At 36.1% G+C, this 22,704-nt stretch overlaps 1 protein-coding gene across 2 annotated transcripts; it reads left to right on the top strand.

Moving 5' to 3' along the window:
* Positions 1–2,500: 2,500 nt before the first annotated feature.
* On the top strand, positions 2,501–11,061 carry LOC149209936 (uncharacterized). Of its 2 annotated transcripts, none has more exons than XM_089396553.1 (7): positions 2,501–3,511; positions 9,453–9,593; positions 9,731–9,844; positions 9,959–10,132; positions 10,354–10,469; positions 10,579–10,672; positions 10,794–11,061. In XM_089396553.1, the coding sequence occupies exons 1-7, from the start codon at positions 2,984–2,986 to the stop codon at positions 10,797–10,799; spliced, it is 1,173 nt and encodes a 390-aa protein (XP_089252679.1). In that variant the 5' UTR covers positions 2,501–2,983; the 3' UTR covers positions 10,800–11,061. The 2 variants fall into 2 exon arrangements, with proteins under 2 accessions (XP_089252679.1, XP_089252677.1); XM_089396551.1 differs by having other exon boundaries at positions 2,505–3,511; positions 10,788–11,061.
* The last annotated feature ends 11,643 nt before the right edge of the window (positions 11,062–22,704 follow it).

Genomic DNA, 22,704 nt, shown 5'->3' on the forward strand with positions numbered 1-22,704 from the left:
CTGATCCGACAACTTTGAATTTTGAGCTATTTTTTTTAGTACCTAATCATTGTCTATGCATATTCAACAAATTACTGTAAGGATTCTATAAATTGAAGTTATTATCATTATTTTTAAAGCTAAAATAAATTTCATTTACAATGGGAATGTGTAGGCCCTAGATTTTAATAACACAATATACATTGGTGTCTCTACATGGTCTATATATAGGTTTTGAAAAACAAAAAAAAAATTAAAGAAATAAAAAATAATGTTTTTTTTTAATCTATGTACATAAAGAATTAATGTGGCGTCATCAAAGAGAGATATAGTATTTAAAAGAAATTTGTCGAGGATATTGCGAGATGGACGAGTGAGATAAATGTTAGGAGCAACAAAAAAAATTGACATCATAGGATATGCTATGTGGAATGGTACGTCAGAACTGTGAAGTCTGGATCATTGTCATCGAGACTTGTGTCCTATAATCTATTGTACGTGATAAACTATATTCACAACTTTTACATCTCAGATTGGTTGTTAGCATTAATCCACAAAGAATAACATTTAATGTTTCCTGTGTGTATAGTGACGCATCAAACTTTGTTCTTGAGATGTGCACCTTGCCGCCATTTATAAATGATAGGTTATGGTATATTACATCGTCACATTTTATAACATGTTGTGTTTGAAAATGCGGTGATATATAACAAGTACATCATCATTATTGCAAAGGTTCATTAAAAGAGGCAATCAAAAATAACATGTTCAATTTAACAACCAATCAAATTAAAGAAAAATATTTTTTTTTAAATAATAAATTCCAATTTGTAATGTTCAACTATAGAAATTTTACAAATTTTTTTGGTCGAACCCAAACTAATATGGGTTTGACCAAAAACTAAATGCAATATCCCCTGGCCTACTACAGGGATAATAAGAGACTAGTTAAATTATGGTGTTAATAAAAATTGATTGATTTTTATTAATAAGTATGTGCATTTGTAGAGTGTAGATTGAAGTGTGTTTTTATATGAAAATGTGTATTTGCTTTTCAAAAAGATTTTATAACTTTTAAAAATATACATTTTAATTGAACCTACCATTTACTACACATCAACACTTTATTTTACAAATAAGACAATAATCCACTTAAAATGAAAACCATATTTTACAAATAAAAGAATAATCCACTTAAAATGAAAACCATATTATAACATAATAATTCATGATACCATTTACTACACATCAACATTTTATTTTACAAATAAAACAATAATCCACTTAAAATAGAAACCATATTATAACCTAATAATCTACTTAAAATAAGACCCATATTGTAACGTATAAAATATGAGTATTTGAAATTACTTCTACCATGTTTAAACCAAACCACACATGGAATATTTTAAAATACCATTGAGTATTTGAGATTACTTCTACTATCTCAAAACAAAATATTTTAAAATACCATTGAGTATTTGAGATTACTTCTACTATCTCTAAACGACAACATGTTATAGGTAAAAAAATTAAACGACAACATGTTATAGGTAAAAAAATTAAAATACCATATACTAAAATATTAATAATTGATTAACACATTTTAAATTTAATTCTATGATATAAATATATAATTTAATTTTCAAAACAACAATATACAATTTCATCCCCATTTTACTAGCCATCCTCATATGCAATTTTATTTTATAATATAAATATATAATTTAGTTTTTTAAACATCAAATACACAATTTCACCCACCTTTCACTAGCCATCCTCATATGCACTTTTACCTATTGAAAAAAAATGCACTTTTACATAATTTCCATTTTTCACTTTCTTAACTAAATATTTATAAAATAAAATTTTTTAATCTTTACCTATGCAAAAGAAGATGACTGGTTAAAATTATATAATGTTAACATTTCAATGTCTATCACTTTATCCATTTGAAATGATTTTTTTCAAATTATATATATTTTTTCTTCATTTTCAGCAACAATAGAACCAATAGTTTCATAAAATATTGGGCTACTAAAAACAAAATATACATTTATATCCAGCAATGTAAATAAATTTGTAAGAAAATCATATTATCAACCATTTTGAGAATCCCAACCACAATATTGATGAAAAATAAGCACAATTAATAAAGTCAAATGATTCCGCTCTTCCTCTTAACCAGTGAAGGAAATCTGAACACATGGATATACGGTGGTATCAAGATAGCCACACAGTCTGCCCTTTAGGGTTATGTTCGCCTACATATAAGATTGTCGGCAAATTCCGCTGAATTGTCAATGAAATCTGCGTGGCAAGGACATTGAAATTGCCAGAGAATTCTAGAATAGCGTGAAATCGACTCCACCTAATGAATCCCTTGTGAACATATCACATAGATTGCACTAACTGACAATCACTTCCCCATCAATCCTAATGGAAGAATTGTAGACATACGCCTCCATAAGGGGAGGTCATTTCTGGTCCACACGGCCATTCCTATGGCCACGATCATCCTTCAACCAAACAAAGGATAGACAACTCCAAGACCACCATTGCCACATCTTCAAAGCAGATTTGCTCCAGGATCACCATTGCCACACCTTCAAATGAATATTTTTCCTCATTATCCATTCGATTATTGACCCTAATTACGTATTTGATCGAGGAATCCCGCCCCAGGGCTTTGAAAATCGTTCCTATTTATTCCCAAGGGCCTCTGTTGCTTTCTATTCCTTTTTGCATCAGGAGGGGTTGTACTTCTTAGCCTTAGGCCTTTTGTAAGGCCCTTCAGCGCAGGCACTTAGTGAAAATCTTCTTGGGTGTTGTTGTTTTGGCTAGATAGTACGTAATTCGATCAAAATAATCTCTTTTGTGTGGCTATTCTTGACAGGATAGCTGAATTCAGGCCCATTTGAATTGCAGTTCCTCGTTGTTTTTAGGTTATCTTGATCGCTATTGTTAGCATTTCTCTGTAATTTCAGTGCTATAGCCTCTTACAATGGCTTCTTTAACCACCATAACAGCGCAGAGAATAACAAAACAGACAATAGATTTCAATAGCCAGACCAATAGGACCGTGTACTCTGTACAAGGGCTCTCAAATTCTTCTCTGAACGTCTTGAAACCGAACAGGCCAAAGCATGCGGGCAGAAAATGTCAATTGGGTATAAGGGGTCCAGCTTTGAATTGTAAGAGAAATTGGGAAACAAGATCATTAGCAGATGACCTAGATGTTATTCCTGTAAAAAGCAATGATACCGTAGACCAGCAAGAAGGTGTTGGGTTCATGTCTCAGGAAATGGAGAAGCGGCCCACAAGTCAGGTTGGAGGATTCAACGCAGACGGAGGGTTATCATTAGAAACTGCTGGTGCCCAAATGCAGATTGGCTCTGGTTCTCCAGTTTCTACGGCAGAAAAAACGGAGGAGATGACGCATATTGACAGGGCTATCAATGCCGCTGTTGTATTTGCTGCTGGATCTTTTCTTGTCACCAAGATGCTCACCATAGACCATGATTACTGGCATGTGAGTCTGATTCATCCCCGCCCCCCTTTTCTTTAAATTTTGAAAAGTTTATCACTGAATTGCTTTTTGGATTCGTCTGAGTGCTTTGTTCTGGAGTAAATTTTATAAATGGAAATTATGAAGTTCTACGTCATCCTAATATTGCAGACCAGATTGGCTTATTGGGATTTAATTTGGCACTTCGTAATTACTTCTGTGAATGGCTCACAACTTTACTTTTCTGGTTGTTTTATTTTTTGATAAGTAGTTATTTGGGTTTTTCCTTCTTTTGCAATTCTAAATTTATTTCCCTCGGTTAATCGGTTGGTTTCACTTATTGCAAAGCATTGCTTGTATTTGGTATTATCTATTGTTTTTTGTCGGTGCGGTTTACTTTATTCTGATATCCTTTGTCCTCAATTTTTGAACGCTTTAATTACATCCCCTTTCTCTGTAATCATTTGTGAGTTGTACTGCTTTCAGATTTTTGTACTTAGTTTCATTATCGGACTGTTTTCTTGGAATATGAGATCATCTTGTACAAATATTTTGATCCGCTCCAGTCTTGATCATTTTTGAGGTCTGGTCTTTTTAAATTTGAAGAGGTTTTATGCTATGATTAGTTCTGTTTCTTCATTCTATTGCAATTTAGTTTGTCTGCTCTTCCTAGCCCAGATTGTTAACTACAATTATAGATGCATTGTTACCTTCTCCTTTTCATTCTTGGCTTGCTGTGTCTAATAAGCTATCTTGATTTCTGATCAGAGGACCATAGCTCCTTTGCTGCTAAATTCAATAGCATTTCGATACATATTATGATTGCTGTACCTTTGCTAGAGAATTCGACTTCTGTTGCTTAATTTCATCTATTAATATTGTTTGTTTTACATATATTTTTCTTTGCATGACCGTTTAGTGATTGAATATCACCTTCAAGTTTGAATGTTACTCTTCCGATTCTCATATTAGTGTTTGGAGTTTATATTATTCTCTTAGATGCTCGTCAACTGGGTATTTGGTACTTTTTCTTTTGTTTTACAGTTGTGTTATATTGATTGAATTTGAGTGCCTAGTAATTTGCAATTATGTTTATGGGATTTTATAAAGATTTTTTATTTCTGTTTTATTATTTTCTTTTCTTCCTAGTGGTCATTCTTGCTGTTGACATCCATCCTGATTCATTTTTGAGCTTGTTTATTACCCGCTAGTCAAGTAACGACACTTGATTTCATGGCTAATTTCCTCAATGATGAGTGCAGCATATAAAGATTTTGATAGGGATTGCCCATCTTTTTTGTAAGTATGAAAACTGCAACCTAGAAAATAGTTCTTTGATTAAATAAAATTCTGGATGCAAAAATCTGCATTTTCTTGTCTAAGGAAAGGAGCTGCTGTGTGTAGATTTCTTTAGTTATAAAACACCAACAATTCTTTTGTTTGTGGGAATATGTATCAATATCATTTTTCCTCATCAATGGGAGAGATGGATATGTGCATAAGAAACTGAATTAAAGAAGGGCTGCATTACATGGAAGCCACAAAGGACAAAAGTTCTTCAGTTTTTGGGAAGTGACAAATGAATTTCTCTCTTCTTGTATAAAACTTCAAAAGACAAATGATTACAAAAAAACAAGATGCCATAGGTAAAATACTAAAAGTATATAGGTACAAAAATCTACAGTTTGTCATCCTTGTAGGGGGCAGTTCATTTTTCCTTTAGGACCAGATATGAAACGTAAGAGTTCAAAAAAAGAGAGACTGCATTTAGAAGTGAAAATTTGAACTTTGCAAATAGCTAAAGTTTGTGTTTCTTATGAGAAACAAGGAGTTTTCCTTTTCATGAAATATCAAGATACATTACAAATCCTGAAAGGGGATGCCTTGTATAGGAGTCATTAGTGATTTGATGCCAAAGATTCTGTTGTTTTCAGAGGCTTTTCTAATGTGAGGTGAGATTTGAAATGCAAAAATAAAGTAAGAGAGAAAATTCAGATACTATCCTCACAATATGCAGTTCCTAGTAATACAGAGCTCTTTTTCTCTTGCGAGGCCACTTTCTTTTTATTGGTAAATACTTGCAGAGACTAGCATTGAATAATTGCCATGATAACATTTTATCAATGTTATTTACAAATCATTATATATCATGTGTTACTTTCTTGATAGTGTGTTCTAATCTTCTTCTCCCCCTCCAAAAGCTTCTTATTTTACTGGGTTGAAAAATAAAATTAAGTACTTCTACATATTTAATGTGAAAGGGCTGATTAAGCTGATCAAGTTTTCATAGGTGGTACTTTCTTGGGGGTAAATATGATGCAGGATATAAATTTTAAAAATTGGCTTGGGTCCTAACCAGCAAGAATATGCATGGCACAGACCCAGACACATAAATTGTGGATGATCATGTCACACGTATTCATATGTGTGACTTGCATTTAGCAGTCCATCCACTTGAAGTCCTCTCCCAGGCATGTGTAACACATATAGAATAACTAGAATAATTGTAAAACAATATTGAATGTTGTTCAAATGATATCAGAATGATATGCATATAATCAACAGTGTTCCACGGGGATGCGTCCCTCAGGGTGGGGAGCACGCCCCCACGCTTCCGGGACAGGGAATCTCCTAGGGAAACATTTCCCCAGGTCCCCCTTTTGGGGAAATGCTGGGGAAACTTTTCCCCGGTGAGGAAATGTGTTTCCCTTGTAGGGGGGCAGGGGACGCAGGGCGACAACGGTTTTGTCCATTGCTGCGAAGGACCCTTTGAATGCAATTTTTTTTTGAAAAGACAATGATTTATGATCGGGGAAACCTAGTATTTGCCCATATTGTCCTACTAATGCTATGCAATTCATGGTAATGTTAAATTCTTAAAGTAAAAGTATCATTTTACTTAAATTTTTAACATTACCATGAAATGACTTAGGATGTTTGAGAGTGGCTTTGACCTTACTGGATTTCATATGGAGAAAGTAGAATTTGAAATCTCACTCAAAATCCAGCAAGCTTAACAGTTTTCCAGGATTTCAGGATTGGGGGGATTGCAACGCTCGATTCGATTTTGTAATGTATGAGGATATGGAACTAGTATTTAATCAAAAGCACCAAGCCCTCTATGTACCTTGATGCTAGTGGCATTGGTTGTAGAACTCCTCTATTATGAGCCAACTAAAAAAAGTGCCCATCACCCAAACAAAATCTTGACTTGACATGCTATGCTTTTTCTATCTTATTTTAATGCTTAGAGGGTGATAATTATGACGAACATCCCAATATACGCAATGATTTCGATGATATGTAGGTATTTGTTGTAACAGTTTTTTGGATGCTAGTGGACATTTGGAGCTTGTTTGTTGATGTATTTTTGGTTTTAGAGATGTATTGCACTCGGTGCTATTTAGGTTATGTGCACCCTTACATGCTATCTTATTTGTGTATAAATGGTTTGGATTCATATGGATGCACATGACTATATATGTCTTTCTTAAAAATTTGAAATTTTATGTGTTTTTGGTTAACCAGTTTTTTGGTCCAGTTTTTTTACCGCTTCCTAGTTCTACTGGTTCGATCACTGGTCTGGTTCTGATAACATTATTTTAGACTTAAGCATAATGTCATTGTCGTATGGTGAATTTACTTTTAGATGTGCATTGCATAATTTCAATTGTCAAATGATGAATTTAATTTAGATGCACCTTGCATAATGCCAAATGATGAATTTAGATGGAACACTGCAGAAATGATAATTCATAATAGTCTAATGTGAAATGATGTATTTTAATTTAGATGTACATTTCATAATTATTGAGATTTACTATTTAGTTATTGACATATTGTTGGGATCTTTTTTTTAATAATTTATAATTTTCATGACTCCGATGTCCCCCGTTTTCCTGAAATTTCCCTAGATTCTGGTTTGCTTATATACGTCCCCCTTGTGCGTATTCCCACTCCCACGCTTCCCCATCCTGGAAACTCGGCGGAACATTGATAGTTAGAGAATAATATGTTAATTTGATAAATTAAAAATGTTATATCCATGATGTCTTGCTGTGTATGCATCTGTGAAGTCTGTGTATGTGTGTGAGCGCATGTAGTGTTTGCGGCAAAATGTCAGGGCATGTAGTGAAACTTTTAGAGAGAGAAGACTAAGAGATGCATGCATAAAGTAAAAAATAAGTTCTAATTTGTACAACGAAAGGCAAAAATATCCAAAAAAACTGAGAAAACATTATTTTACATGAAACCCTTAAATACAAGTTATGTTTGTAGAAAACAGTTTTTTAGACTTTTAGTGCAACTGTGTGTTTCAATAATGGAATTTTGGTTCACAGTCAAATAACATCCTTGTGCATATGCATGCTGAAGTTATTAAAGGATCTGTAGCTCTCTAGTGCTTGTGTAGGTGAAGTATTGGAGGACTGTTACAAATAATGTTTGTTTCTTAGGGTGGATCTCTCAATGCTGTTATGTTACTTCTAACTTTCATGAATAGTGCAAGAAATGAATCATTTGGCATTTTTTACCCATAACCCACTACAGAATAAGCCCTTATCTTTTTATGAGATGCCAGTCAGTAATCTTCAAATTTGAATATTAGTATCCCAACTGGAAATCAGTAGGAAGTGAAGGTGCATGAAATGTAAGACATTCACATATAATTTCTAGTAACGAGAGTTGCAATGAACAAGCAAAATGGTTCTATAGGAGGTATACTATTGACTCTTGAGGATGAAAAAATTTGCATGGCTGACGGACACCTTAAAGTTTCAGACTTGCAGCTTTTAGAAAGTTGATTGAGAAAAGTAGAAGAGTAAATTATCCGAATAACTTTTATTCTGAATTTAATGTTGGAGCATTGAGGTCAAAGTTTATAATTTGGCCATAAACACATTTCCAGAGAGGAAATGAAGTTGATGCTGAATATTACTGAAAACAAAGGGGTTCGTATTCAGAAATACTTTTTTCTTCAAATGTTTTATTGGAGTATAAATTTTGTCCATGTTCTTGCGGTCCTTTAGGTTGGTGAGATATGTATGAGGCATTGAGGGATGTTTGATATTGTATGTATGAGGCCTTGAGGGATGTTTGATATTGTGTGGATGTTGCTAATGTTTTTATTAGAACTCCGACAGTTGTGGCATTATGGAGAAAACTCTTCGTTACAAGTATTTACGTAATTATTAATGAACATGTTTTTCGGGAGATTCTAAAGCTCTTTCATATTAGTGGTGTGCGTACTTTCATTGCAAAGTGGCAATAAGGAAGTTAGTATTGCCATGCTTATCTACCCTCCAGAAGATGACATAATCTGTTTAGCTGTTAAAAAAATAACTTTGTAATTTCAGTCCTGACATGTTTAAAATTTTTATATTTTTTTATAGCATGTTATTTCAGTTCGCTAACTATATTCCAAAAGAGCAAGATGACTCCTGACATTTTTATAGGCATTTAAACTATGTCTGTACGGTACCTAGGGATGATGAATAACATAATATTAGGGTACTTAGGGAGGTGGTACCAAAGGGGAATAATTAATGTAATGTGGCCATAAGCATGGAATAGGCCCACTAGGTAGTGAGTGGGGATAATAATGAAGGGTAGTTGGCATAGACCCCAAGGTTATTTATGAGAAAGTATATATATGTGAGTATCATTATATTGGGTATATTGACAATTGTATTGTAGCAAGCATGACTTTTAGAGTGATACCTTCCATAAGGAGTAATTGATGGTGTTAACCCAACCTTAAGTGCTCTCTCTAAATTCTTGTGGTTTATCATTGTGTGGATGCATTTTACTATTCTGAAGTTAAGGGTTTATCTTTCATCTTTTATCTACTAGATTTACTACAATGCCTGTTGTTTTCTGCCTTAAGAAAACATTGTTTGATGGTCCACTTTGCTTCCTCAAATTAGATATTTTCATGTTCTAACTGATTTGATATTGTTATTGTCAGGGATGGACCCTCTATGAGATTGTCAGATATGCACCTGTGCACAATTGGACTGCTTATGAAGAAGCCTTGAAAACCAATCCTGTGTTGGCAAAGATGGTGATAAGTGGGGTTGTTTATTCCTTGGGAGATTGGATTGCTCAGGTAACAGATTATAAATATATTTGCATCTTAAGTGACAAGCAGTAAGGAATTTTGTAATTGGTGCATTCTTCATATCAAACTTTTTGTCTTGTAGACATACATATTAGAGACTAATAATTATCTTGATGTATTGATAGTGCTATGAAGGCAAGCAGCTTTTTGAATTCAATCGAATCCGGATGATCAGATCTGGCTTTGTCGGGTTTTCCCTTCATGGCTCTTTGTCACATTATTATTACCATCTTTGTGAGGTAAGACCTGCTTCCATCTTTTGACATTCTCACCAGGTGGCACTTATTTTAATTTGAATCCTTTTTTTTTGGCCCTTACAAACAGGCGTTTGACAACCCTTTATCGTTATACAGGCCCTCTTTCCTTTCCAGGGTTGGTGGGTAGTTCCAGCAAAAGTGGCATTTGACCAAACTATATGGGCTGCAATCTGGAACAGTATTTATTTCACAGCATTGGGTTTGCTGCGGTTTGAGTCGCCAGTCAATATTTTTGGTGAATTGAAAGCTACCTTTTGGCCGCTTTTGACAGTAAGTGATAACATTTTTACCTTTAAGTGCAAGTTAGTAGATATTGTCTAGTATTCTGAAGTATGAAGCCTATTACCCTCTGGCATTTTGCGTATGGGTTTAAGATAGATATTAATATTATTATACCCACTGTTATTTCTTCTCTTGGAAGGTTAATACAGTGGCACACATTTTGTGTCATTTAGTAAGCTGGAGCTGAAAATGATTTGTTTGTTTCACAGGCAGGTTGGAAGTTGTGGCCTTTTGCACACTTAATAACGTATGGTGTTGTACCTGTGGAACAAAGGTTACTGTGGGTGGATTGTGTTGAACTTATCTGGGTTACCATCCTTTCAACGTAAGCTTCTAGTATCATTTATAAATAAAACAAGCATTTTTCCTTTTTCAAAACTTATTAGAAGGTTTTATTATTTATACGTATATCTCATTGAGTCCACTGCCTGCAGTTATTCTAATGAGAAATCAGAAGCCAGAAGTCTAGAAGCCTCGTCTGAAGGGAAACCTGACTCTGTTTTGAAATCTTCATCAGATGTCTCTCAGGTATTGGGATTGTGTTATTCACCATCTAGTTAACAACTTAATTCTTCCTTTCTCTTTTCACTTCTTATATAAATTATATTAAATGCTTTTATGTCATTTACTTGTTATTGATTAGGGACAGAGATAATGATGCCATTGTCGGAGACAGCAGTCGATGTAAATTATGCAGATCTTAGGAGGAGAGTTCCATGTGGAATGTGTGCAATTCAGACGCCTTCTAAATGAACGGCATAAATGTGGATGGTATTGCATATATTATGCTTGAAAGGGTATCAGTCCTGTCACAGTATTTTCCTTGTACCATAACCGTTGGATTCTCTTTGCAGAGTTCCCGAACAAACCTAATTTTGTAGTTACGCTGCTGATAAAGATAACCAATTTCTTTTCAAGATCTCAGACTATCACCTTTCATGTTGGTATTATTCTTGGTTGAATGTTGCTTAAATCTTGTATACATCAATTTTGTGGATACGCTCACACTCACACTTTTCGACACTTGGACCATAATATCAGCTAGATAATTTCTTACATATCAGTTGAGTTGCAAATAGGCCTGGAGGCTGGAACGGGAATCTTGAGAAGATCAGTGAGATAATAGTTGTCGAAGGTAGATGGTAATTCCTGCCTTTAGGAGTCCTCTTAAAGATGAGGAATAAAGAAATAGAACTTGTCAAAGTTATTAAAGTTTGAAATACGGTCCCCTAGGGTTACAGATTCAGTAGATGTGAGGCAAGTATTTCGTCTAATGTTCTCATTAATAGAGGGACTAACGTTTGAATATGCAACTTATACAGGCTTATAAGCTACATGGTGGTACATTGCCTCCTGGGACATAAAATTTAGTTTTATGAATAGCAGCTCCTTTTGTTTATTTTGGCATTATGCTTCAGCATTTTCTAGCGCCACAAACCGATACTATCCTTTTGGACTTACTGCTTGGGCTGTAAACTTTGGAAAATTTCAAGCTTTCATTGTTGACTAGTAGATTTCTAAAGAATACACCCCATCGAGGTAGCTGAAATGAGGGGTTATCTAATACATCTATATTATACACTGTTGTGAGTTATTATATTAAATATACCTATTTTTCTCTACTCTCTCCACTTTCTATGCACTTATTAGGTGCCGAGGTTTGCAGTGTCCATGTTGGCGTGCCCACGTTCTCTTCGAGGATATTGGCTTATGTATAATAATGAATACTATTTGTAACTTGGGACATGTTCCAAATTCTCCTCTCCAGTGAGGATGAACCAAAAAAGAGCTGATTAGCTCATCTCTGCCCATGCGGAAATGATAGGCCCTGCCCATTGGAAGTGGTAGTTCTTAGACTGAATGTGTTTTTACGGTGGATATCTCATCTTCTGAGATAGGGCTGAACAATTAAAATGTATTTTAGAACGTTTATCTTTTCAAGAAGTTTTAAATTTTTTGAAGGAATGGTAAGAAGCTCGCTCTTCGATATGGCTGGCAAGATTTGGATATTTGGAGCAGCTAGAGGGGAGGAAGGCATGAGAGAAAAGCGAAGGAATGTATTAGAGAAAAACAAAGAAAGAGAGAGGAAATTCGACACGTTCTTCATTCATATATATGAACAAACAATATGATTGGAGTTTAGGAATACATTCTCGTGTTGAGGAAAATACATTGATTAGTAATTTTAGTTGGAGTTGTCTTTAGTACGATTTTTTGGAAGTTTACAGTGGGTTTTTCTGGTCAAATTTCTCTAAAATCTGGCAGGAATTTATTGAAGTCACAAGCTTGATGGGTAATCCTGTGCAATCGAAGTGCTTTAGAGGTTTTCCAGGGTGTTGAATCCATATATACAATGAAAAAACTAATTTAAATAACACAAATCAAGATTTCACCTCAAATTTGTCCACCGGATTTTGACATCGGAAAGTCCAAAAAGTCACGCTAAAGACAACTCCATTTTAGTCAGTGTAGCACGAATTTATAAAACTCGCGAGTACCCGTGGGTTTTGACAAGTTTTATAGTGAGGCGGGTCACTTGGATAGAACTCATGGTTTCTACCCATACCTGCGAAAACCTGCATAATACCCTCATTGAACCCGTGAAAAATTGTATATGACCTGCATAAGACCTGTGGAGGCTCAAAATTTGATTTTTTTTGGGAGATCATGCGGAGTGAAAAATTGTATATGGCCCGCATAAACCCTGTGGAGGCCTCAAAAATTGATTTTTTTTTGGAGATCATGTGGAGGGAAAGGGAAAATGGAGGGAAAATTTTGTCGAGTCTTATACGGGTTGTTGATTCAATAGCTAGACGAGTCTTATATCTTGTCTTTGAGGTTTCTGCGATCTTCAAATTTGTGTAGATCTTCTTCCGGATTCATTGTATTAATTTTATTTAGATCGACGTTTCGAACCAGCGACGGTAGTTCATCTTCAGGGTGTGATAGTCTTATATTAATAAGTTGAGCCCTTGCCCTGGTGTGTAATTGGTGATTACAAGTTCAATAAAAATATATAAATGATATGTTTAATACGGGTTGCCAATTCAATAGCTAGACAAGTCTTATATTAGTAATTTGCGCCCTTGCCCTAGTGTGTAATTGGTGATTACAAATTTAATAATAATATATAAATGATATGTTTAAACGTGCACGATAATGAAACTCGAATAAAAATGTCTAATAAGGGATATGGTTGAAGTTTAGGAATACATTCTGATTTTAGTTGTTGTATTGGTTAATAATTTTAAATTTATATAAATGATGTGTAAGATTATGTAAATGAATGGAAATGCATAATAAGGGGTCTTGTAGTTTAGGATTACATCTTGATTTTAGTTATTGGTTGAATTGATTGTTAATTGGAATTTTCGGTTTGATATGTAATTTGTGTCCATTAATTTAATAAAGTTGTACACATTATATGTTTAAATTTAGAACAATTCCAAAGATGTTTTAGCTTCTGGGGTATAGGTCACTTAGTACACATTATATGTTTAAACTTAGAACAATTTCAAAGATTACGTAAAACAATATAAGTATTTAGAACAATTCCAAAGGTTATATAAAACAATATAACTCTTTATTTTAGCTTCTGGGGTATAGATCACTTAGCAAAGCATGTTATATTAAGATTATGAAGTTTTTGGTTCAAGCCCCTACTTATCTACGTGTCTATGTTAGGGGTAGTATGGTGCACTTAGTGGTTATAATGGTAGTGGCATGGCATGGCATGAACCTTATATCACTCAAGTATAAAACCAACCTATTTGCCAATTTTACTAATCACAAAATAAATAAATAAATATAAACATTTTCTTTAGCATGTAAATTGCCCTCATCAGTTTAATAAACTTGTACAAATATTATGTTAAAACTTAAAATAAAAACAAAATTACAAGACATGAATGAAAATTTGAAAAAGGAAATCGAAAATGGTTTTATACATGTTTCTTAAAAGTATTTTTACAATATAGAAAGAAAGGAAATCGAAAATGGTTTTATACATGTTTCTTAAAAGTATTTTTACAATATAGAAAGGTTTATGTATTAATTTAATAGGCATAGCTAAAACTTGGTTAAGATCATAGAATAATCTAAGATTCAATATTCATGTGATATGTTTTAGAAGGGATTTATTTCCTTTTGGGGTTATGTAGCTAAAATTTATTGTTTATTGTTTATTTTTTGAAATCGTGAGAATCACACATGATCTTCATAAAACACCAATTGGCTAGAGAGTTGTAAATGGTTTTCATGAAGCACTCAATGGGAGTTCATTAGTGCCATTTTCAGAATAGTTTAAGTTGTACATAGTCTTAATCAAACATTTTTTGAACATTCATTTAATGCCATACTGAAAATGGTTTGAGAGTCACACATGGTCTTCATAAAACACCTAATGGCTAGAGAGTTGTTCATGGTTTTCATGAATCATTAATTGAGAGTTCATTCACTGCCATTTTGAAAATGGTCTAAGAGAGTTGTACATGGTCTTCATCAAACATTTATTGAGCATTCATTTAGTGACATACCGAAAATGGTTTGAGAGTAATTTATAAAATTGTTTGTTTATTTAGGTCTTTAAATAAACACAATTTTAGTGAGACCTACAACTCATTAAAAGACTTGTCATCATGATATATCAAGAATACACAGATCTTGGATACTATTCATGAGGTATACCAATCTTTATGCTTTGGCATTACCAATTATATATCATAAGTTTATTGTAATCGATAAACTGCTTTGGCAATACAAACTACATTTCCTAAATTTATTGTAATATATAAACCAATTTGATTTATAAAAAAAATTGTTCTCTTTTAACAAATGTGTGATGCAAATATTCTTATTTAAAGACTCATGCACAATCTCATAATGCACTTAAATCAATATCAAGTATTATTGTAGCTTCAATAATGTCCTAGGGAACTAATACCCATTAGAGCACAATAATGTTCTAATTAAAACCAATGAGTTCTTTGTGCCATCTTTTCATCGATCTCTGATAGGATGTGTGGTGTCTATATTGTTGGTAGAAGATAGGGTATAGTTGCTATGTTTGTCTTAGCATCATTTCCATTCTTTCAACCTCGATACCTTAGAATGCATATGTGCATGTAGGGCATATCATCAAACGCTGAGCACAAATGTTGTGCTAGGATTATATCATGGACAAAGTTGTGGCAGTGTGTAAGAACACACTGCATCAAAAACAACGGAAGCAAGATTGGTCCCATCGAAACAAGTAATGTGTTGAATGCTACTCTTTGGTTTAGTGCAAGTTGTGCCTAATATATGCTATATTTTGGATAAAAATTCCGACGTTGGACCTGTTAGCACTCCAGGAAATTCTCCTAGGTTGTACCTCGGAGATGCCTGGAAACATATAAATCGTCAATATCGTTCTCTGAACTACTGGAATGGATTGGGGTTTGGATCAAGTCAGATGACTGTTTCAACTTTGTTTTCACTCAAGACATGCATGAACACCCTCAGCTTGACAAGGCTTTTGACCACTAATGCTCAATAGTTTATAGATTCAATGAATAGATGGAGAATCTTGATTGTACCAACATATACATACATAAACACATATGAATGGCTAGCTACAAAAAGTAAATGAAGCTTGCCAATCTAATTTATCAATGCAGAGATAAGATGACAGTTATCTGGTATTAGACACAGAAGAAAACGTGAATAACTTATTCAAGTGTAAGCTTAAAACAGAGGAGAAGATGGCAATTGAACATGTAACAACAAAAGAAGCTTGTATTACTGGAATGAAGATGAGACGCTGGGAGGAACAGAGTATCCACAATCTCCAAAAGTTGAACCCCTATTACCTCGAATTTTCAGCCATTTATAGGCTTTTTACAATACTCTCAAACTCTCTGAGGCTCGAGATGTCTTAATCTATCCCCTCTGTCTTCTAACTACTTGATGCCATAACTAGACAAACATGAGCTCAGAGAGCTCTGTTTCTAACAAACACGGTAATCAAATTCTGGTAATTTCGCCGCGTTGTCAGGTGGTTCACTCGTGCTAGCGATGTTCCATGATCATTTCTATTGGTTCGGCTGCATCGTGCTGTTGTTTTTCCCCTTTCGGCCATGCATTCTGTTATTTCAGTTCAACTGTCTGACTGTCAAAAACACTGACAAAGCCAACAAATTTCCTCCCTGGGTGACTGGTGGGAAGTGGGGTACAGGGGTCGTTGGATCGGGAGGAATGGGCAGAGGAGATCAATCACCAGAGGCTTGAAGTCGTGGCAGGAGCGGAATAAGTTCGAGTCGTCAGATCTTAGATGGGTAGATCGAACGACTATCGGGCGGAGGAGGTGCTCGAAGGATAACGCCAGGGAGTGGTTTACTCGAACAGAAATGGTTTATATCGGACGGTCATTGGGTGGTAAGTGTTAAAGGTCGAAGCCCGCCTAATTCCATTCATTGAGCGCCACGTAGCAGCGAAGGAGAGAGAGGAAACCACTTTATCAGGAAATTATCCCTCTCTCTTGTTTGCCCGAGTGATATGCGCGATCGCTGTTAGATTTGGCAAAAATGATCTAACGGTGGTGATTGGTCGAAGTGGGTGAGTGTATAACGTTGGTCGGATGAAGTGTGGACCATCAGATCAGTGGGAAGATCAACCGCGGGGGACACAAAGGTATGGGACGACCTCGAGAAATGTCCAAAGGGGCGCATATGGACGAAAGATATGGTTTTTAGGGGCTTTTGCGCATTAGTGCATGTTTTCATGTGTTCTGAAAATAGACCATTTCCCTCATTTAGTCTTCAAAATAGCAGCACTGCACCTTAGAGCTAACACTGGCTCCTTCTGGGGATGAAAGCCTCCCTGTGAGGTTTCAAGAACTGCAGATTACTGCCAGTCCAGTAACAACCAAAACAAACTTATCTCCTAGTGTTCCATTGGGCATGGAGTTTATTTGTATAGAAAACAAAAACTAAAAAACCTATTACAATATTAAGGCCTTAAAGCCTCATATGAAGTAAAGTTTCAAAAATCGGCCATTGATTGGGCCATCAAAAGCACCTTCCCCCTCCAAATTGTGCAGAATGAAAGTATTGTTCATTTGAACTTGAACAATGACAAATGGTCATGTCCATAAAGTATCAAATTTACTATGGTTGCCCTTCTTTTCCTTGAATGCATCCCATTTGAGAACCCAGTTACCAACCTGAAAACTGTCCATTTTTGCCTTTCTATCAAAGGTTTCTTTGATCTTCTTCTGATGAATTCTTGACTTCTCAACCAGTTGTTCTCCGATCTGCTGTAATTCAACCAAGTTACTTATTCTCCTCACCATGTCATTCTCTTCACCGTGTTCTTCTTGCAAGAATTTGGCCACAGAGAGAAACAACTGGATAGGAAAAACAACATCAGCACCATAAACCAGCATAAATGGAGAATTTCCTATGGACTTCTTATTGGTAACTTTGTCAGCCCACAGTGCAAACTTCAACTTGGAATGCCAGCTCTTTTTGTTGTCCTCCAACAGTTTCTTGATTATCCTCACAAGACTCTTGTTAGATGATTCTGCCAGGCCATTGCCTTGAGGATAATATGAGGTAGAATGCACCAATTGAATGCCCATGGATTCACACATGTCTACCAATTCTTCTGCTCTGAAAGCTACTGCATTATCAGTGACTAGTTTGGTTGGGCAACCAAATCTAGTGAAAATATTCTCATTCAAGAACTTTATGATAACCTAATGATTAGCATTTTTAGTGGGTATAGCCTCAATCCATTTGGTGAAATAATCAGTGGCGACCAAGATTCATTTGTGTTGGGCACTAGAATGTGGATTGATCTCACTTATGAAGTCCAAGCCCCACTGTTGGAAGGGACCATTGGCGTGCACTAGCTTCAAGGGTAGAGATTTTAGTTGTTGTCTTCCTGCAAACCTCTGACATTTGTCATAAGACTTCACAAAAAAACACATCAGAGAACAGAGTAGGCCAATAATACCCAGCTCTCAAGATCTTGTGGGTTGTGGTTTTCCAATAATGATACCCTCCACAAATGCTAGAATGGAACTGTTGCATGACTTCCACAGATTGTCCTTTGTCTAGATATCTCAAGAGGATCCCTGATGGGTCTCTCCAATAAAGCAGGTTTTTATTAATGCAGAATTTGGTTGATCTGAGCTTAATGGTCTGGGCTTGACTTGAGCTAAGCCCTGAAGGGACTTCTAGCTTCTGCAAAAAATGAACTATACTGGAATACCATTCACAGGTGGCTAGATTTTCAGCGAAAGATTGATTCTACTCTTGCTCTTCTGTTGCTTCTTCTGTCTGCTCACCACCTGAATTTGAACCCATGCAATTGATGTCTAACAAACTGCAGTTTTCCTCAGCCATAAGCTTAGCCAAGCCCTGGCCTTTGATAAGCTTGGTGGGCTTCACCTCTACGTTGAAGTCTATGAATTTTGCAATCCATTTAGCTCTCTTTCCATCAATATCTGGCTGAGATAGGACATCTTTTATTGAGGCTGAAGGTACATACACAACCATTTTGGAATGCAGAATATAAATTTTGAATGCCTTTAAAGATTTTATGAGAACATAAGCTTGTTTTTCATTAAGGTCATACCTTAGTTCAACATCCCTCAGAGTTTTGCTGAAAAGGGCCACAGGGTGCTCTACACCTTCATCATTTTTCTGCAATAGAACTACTGCAAGTGTATCATAAGAGGCAAAAGAGAAGATATAAAATTCCCTGGTATAATCTAGATTGATTAAAGTGGGAGCTTCATGATAGCTTGTTTGATGGCTTCAAAAGAGCTTCTTGCACCATTTGTCCATTTTATCTCTGATCCTTTCTTTAGCATGGAAGTGATGTGCTTCACTAGCTCTACAAAGTTTGGAATAAACCTCTTAACAAAGTTAATCTTACCCAGGAAAGATTGAATGTCCCTTTTTGACCTTGGGATGGACAATGTCTGAATTGCCTGAACTCTTGCTGGATCGATCTTCACACCTTCAACAAAAACAATATGTTTCAAAAGTTTGCCTTCTTCTAGAGAAAACTGTGACTTCTTTGGGTTCACAGAAATTCCAAACTATCTGCACTTTAGAAACACCTTCTTCAAATGCTGCAAATGGTCCTTGTGACCGCTGGAAAACACTGTTATGTCATCAAGGTAAATAATGACAAACTTGTCCTTCTCTCCCACAAAGGCTATGTCCATGGCCCTCTGAAAAGTAGCCCCATCATTCATCAGTCCAAAAGGCATCTTAGAGTACATGAAAGTGCCCCAAAGAGTAGTGAAGGCATTGTTTTGCTAATCTTCTGGATGTACAACAACTTGATTGTAACCTAAAAATCCATCTAAGAAAGACATGACTCTAGCCCCTGAAACTTTTTGTAGCAAGTGTTCCATCTTAGGCAGGGGGTAGTTGTCTTTTTTAGAGCATTTGTTCAAATTCCTGAAGTCAACACAAACCCTGATTTCTCCATTCTTTTTTCTTACTACCACAAGGTTAGCTATCCACTTTGAATACCTTAGGGGAACTATGATCTTGGCATCCAACAACTTCTTGATTTCCTTTTCAATCAAAGGCAATAAGAGAGGGTTGATAGGTCTTAATTTCTGCTTAAAAGGGATGGTGTTCTTCTCCAGTGGAATCTTATGCTGAATGATGTTGGTGTCATAGGTCCTAAGATCACTGTACTCCCAAGCAAAAATATCAGCAAATTGTTTCATCAGGGTGCAATACTCGGAACTTTGGGCAGAAGACAAGTGAGTGGACAGATTTATGTACTTTGGATGGGCTGGACTCCCTACATTATGTCTATGAACTGCAGACTCATTTTCTTTTTTGGCAGGCTTATAAGGTACATCATTATGATCAAACAACTTCTCTAGGGGCACCAATCCTTTGGGTATATGGTTACTAGGCAGCTGAACAATGCTATCTTGACCAATCTCGTCCTTTAGCTTGGACTGGTTGCATTCTTCAATGGTTTCGTTTTCTTGGTCAATGTGCATTTCAGAAAATTCATCAATGACTTGTATCTTCAAAAACTTTCTAGTTTTTGACATTGTCAGGCAGAGATGGTCTATATTTCACCTGAACTTCATAAGTCAATTTAGGAAACATGCTAGCAGACACAACAAGGGAATCAGCAAGCTGGTTCTTCATTCTAGGGATGTAAGAAATGTTGAAATTATTAAAAGAACCCTTGAGATTCCATACCTCATCTCTGTATGCTTTCAACCTTGGATGCTTTGCTTGGAAAGTTTTGTTCACCTGTTGAATGATAAGGTCTACATCTTCAAACACCTTCAGACTTTGGATGCCCATTTCTTTAGTAGCATTTAAGCCCAATATCAAGGCTTCGTACTTTTCTATGTTATTTGTGACCTAAAAAGTTAACTTGAAAGATAAATGAATGCATTCTTGTGTGGGGGACACCACGAGTACACCTGCCCCTGCAACGTCCTTAGAGCAAGCTCCATCAAAGAACATGTCCCAAATTTGTGGGTCTTATTCCTCTGTGATCTGGCAAACTGGTTTCCTAACTTGCATGGAGGCCAACTGGGATTCTTCAATGTGAAGAATACAGGTTCCAAAATCGGTGTCGGCAGCATAGATGGGATGATTAGTGCGATTCTTTTCATCACTGATAATATAAGCCAACTGAGCTTTTCTGTATAATCTCCTACTCTCACCTCCAAAAACTGGGACAATAGCACAGGACAAATCATTTTGCAATGTTCCACCTAATCTCTTGATCCAACCTCTGGAAAGCAACATGCCAAACTTGGGGGTACATTTGCTACCACAATATCCATCATCATGCTCTTCATGGGCAGCTGAGACAAGGTGATGGCTAGGTCTTTGATTAATCCCAAACATTTCACTTTTCTAGAGTCAAAAGAAAACAAGTCATGATAAGACTTGGTAATGTCAAGACCCAACTCATCCATGACAGCCTTGGGCATTAGATTATGGCTGGCTCCTGTGTCCAGAAGGCAGTTGTGAAGGATTTTGTCATGAGTAGTCAAATAGACATAGAATGATGGGGTGATGTCATCACAATTTTCAATCATTGGGCTGAGAACAACAGCTGGTTTGTCGTCTTGCAGATTTACATAGTCAATGGAGGCTTGGATGGCTTTAGGCTCAAGGGCCTCGAGGATAGATCTCTTGAAGGACTCATTATTCACTAGTTCAATCAGAGGTATATGTATGCTTAGCTTCTGAATTTCTGATTCAAAACTGAAAGGTGAATGAGACTTGTCAAGGCCACTTACCTCGTGAGCTGGAGCTTTGAAGATGATGGGATCAACTGCCAGTTGTTTTTGCTTATTAGCTTGCTGTATCGCAGGGACAGTAGCTCTCTGAACAAGGGTTTCCTTGGCATTATTCATCTTCGACCTCAGATCATATATGTGATGATCATTAGTTTGCAGAACAACTCCACCATCCCACTCTTGGCTGATCTGGTCATTGAATAATGACTTTTCATAGGTAGCTAAGGTCAAAAAGGAGGCACTGCCTTTGTCTTCCAGACAATGGATCTCATCATCTTCTTCAAACTGCTCTTCTTCCATGACTACATTCTGGAAAGGGATCTTCACGCTTTGGTCTTCATTGGCATCTTTGCTTCTTTGCAGAATCTGTAATTGCTCATTAGCTCTTCTATATGGATTTTTATTTCTAGGAGCAAAGGTATTAGGAGCTCTTCCTTTCCCAAGGTGTTGCTCAACCTTTAATTTGGATATTTCAGAGGCTAATGACTCTATCATCTTGGTCATTTTATCTATCTTGGGATCTGAAGGTGATGAAGGTTCGCCCCTCTGTCTCCTTCTATCAACATTCCCCTTGAGCTTCTCTGCAGCCATGACGTTTGATTCTACTTCCAAGGCTGCATCCTGCATATCAGCCAAGGTAGCACATCGTCTCTCCCTCAACAGTAGACAGAAGTCAGAATCGAAGGCACTAGCATAGGTGAGTTTAACAGAGGTAGTGGTAGGTTTTACTTCAGCTGGTATCTTGTTGTACATGCCGTTAAACCTCTTTTTAAAATAAGACAACAACTCACCATTTTCCCTCTTTAAGTTCCCAAACTTGGTGTGCTAGTAGAGTAGATCCTTCTTATCCCCCCAATGCTTTAGGAATGCATCATCTAAAGCCTCAATATCTGCTCTAGACCTTGGGGTCAGTTTTCTGAACCATTTTCTAGCCTCTCCATCTAGACTTTGGACAAAGACTCTCATCCATACATCAGCTTCACTAATGTCCAGGTTATTAGCATAGCTATAGAATGATTCAAGATGTTCCTCAGTGGTAACACCTTCAGTCCCAGCGAATTTAGGCATATACTTATGATATTCTCTAGTAGGCATGGCATTCAAAGGAGTGGGTAGTACTAGAGATCCATACCTAGCAGACCATTTTGGTAGATGCTTGCGATGTTGCCACAGCTGTGGTGGTTATAAGGGTACTACAAGTCTGAATGACAGAGGGTCGAGGAGTGACTGATAGGACTAAAGGAGTATAATGGATAGGAGGAGAGGATTCCTT

This window comes from Pinus tabuliformis, chromosome 1_2 (assembly GCF_031772625.1).
Source record: "Pinus tabuliformis cultivar Carrire ecotype Pingquan chromosome 1_2, CPIR1, whole genome shotgun sequence".
In the NCBI taxonomy this organism is placed as follows: domain Eukaryota; kingdom Viridiplantae; phylum Streptophyta; class Pinopsida; order Pinales; family Pinaceae; genus Pinus; species Pinus tabuliformis.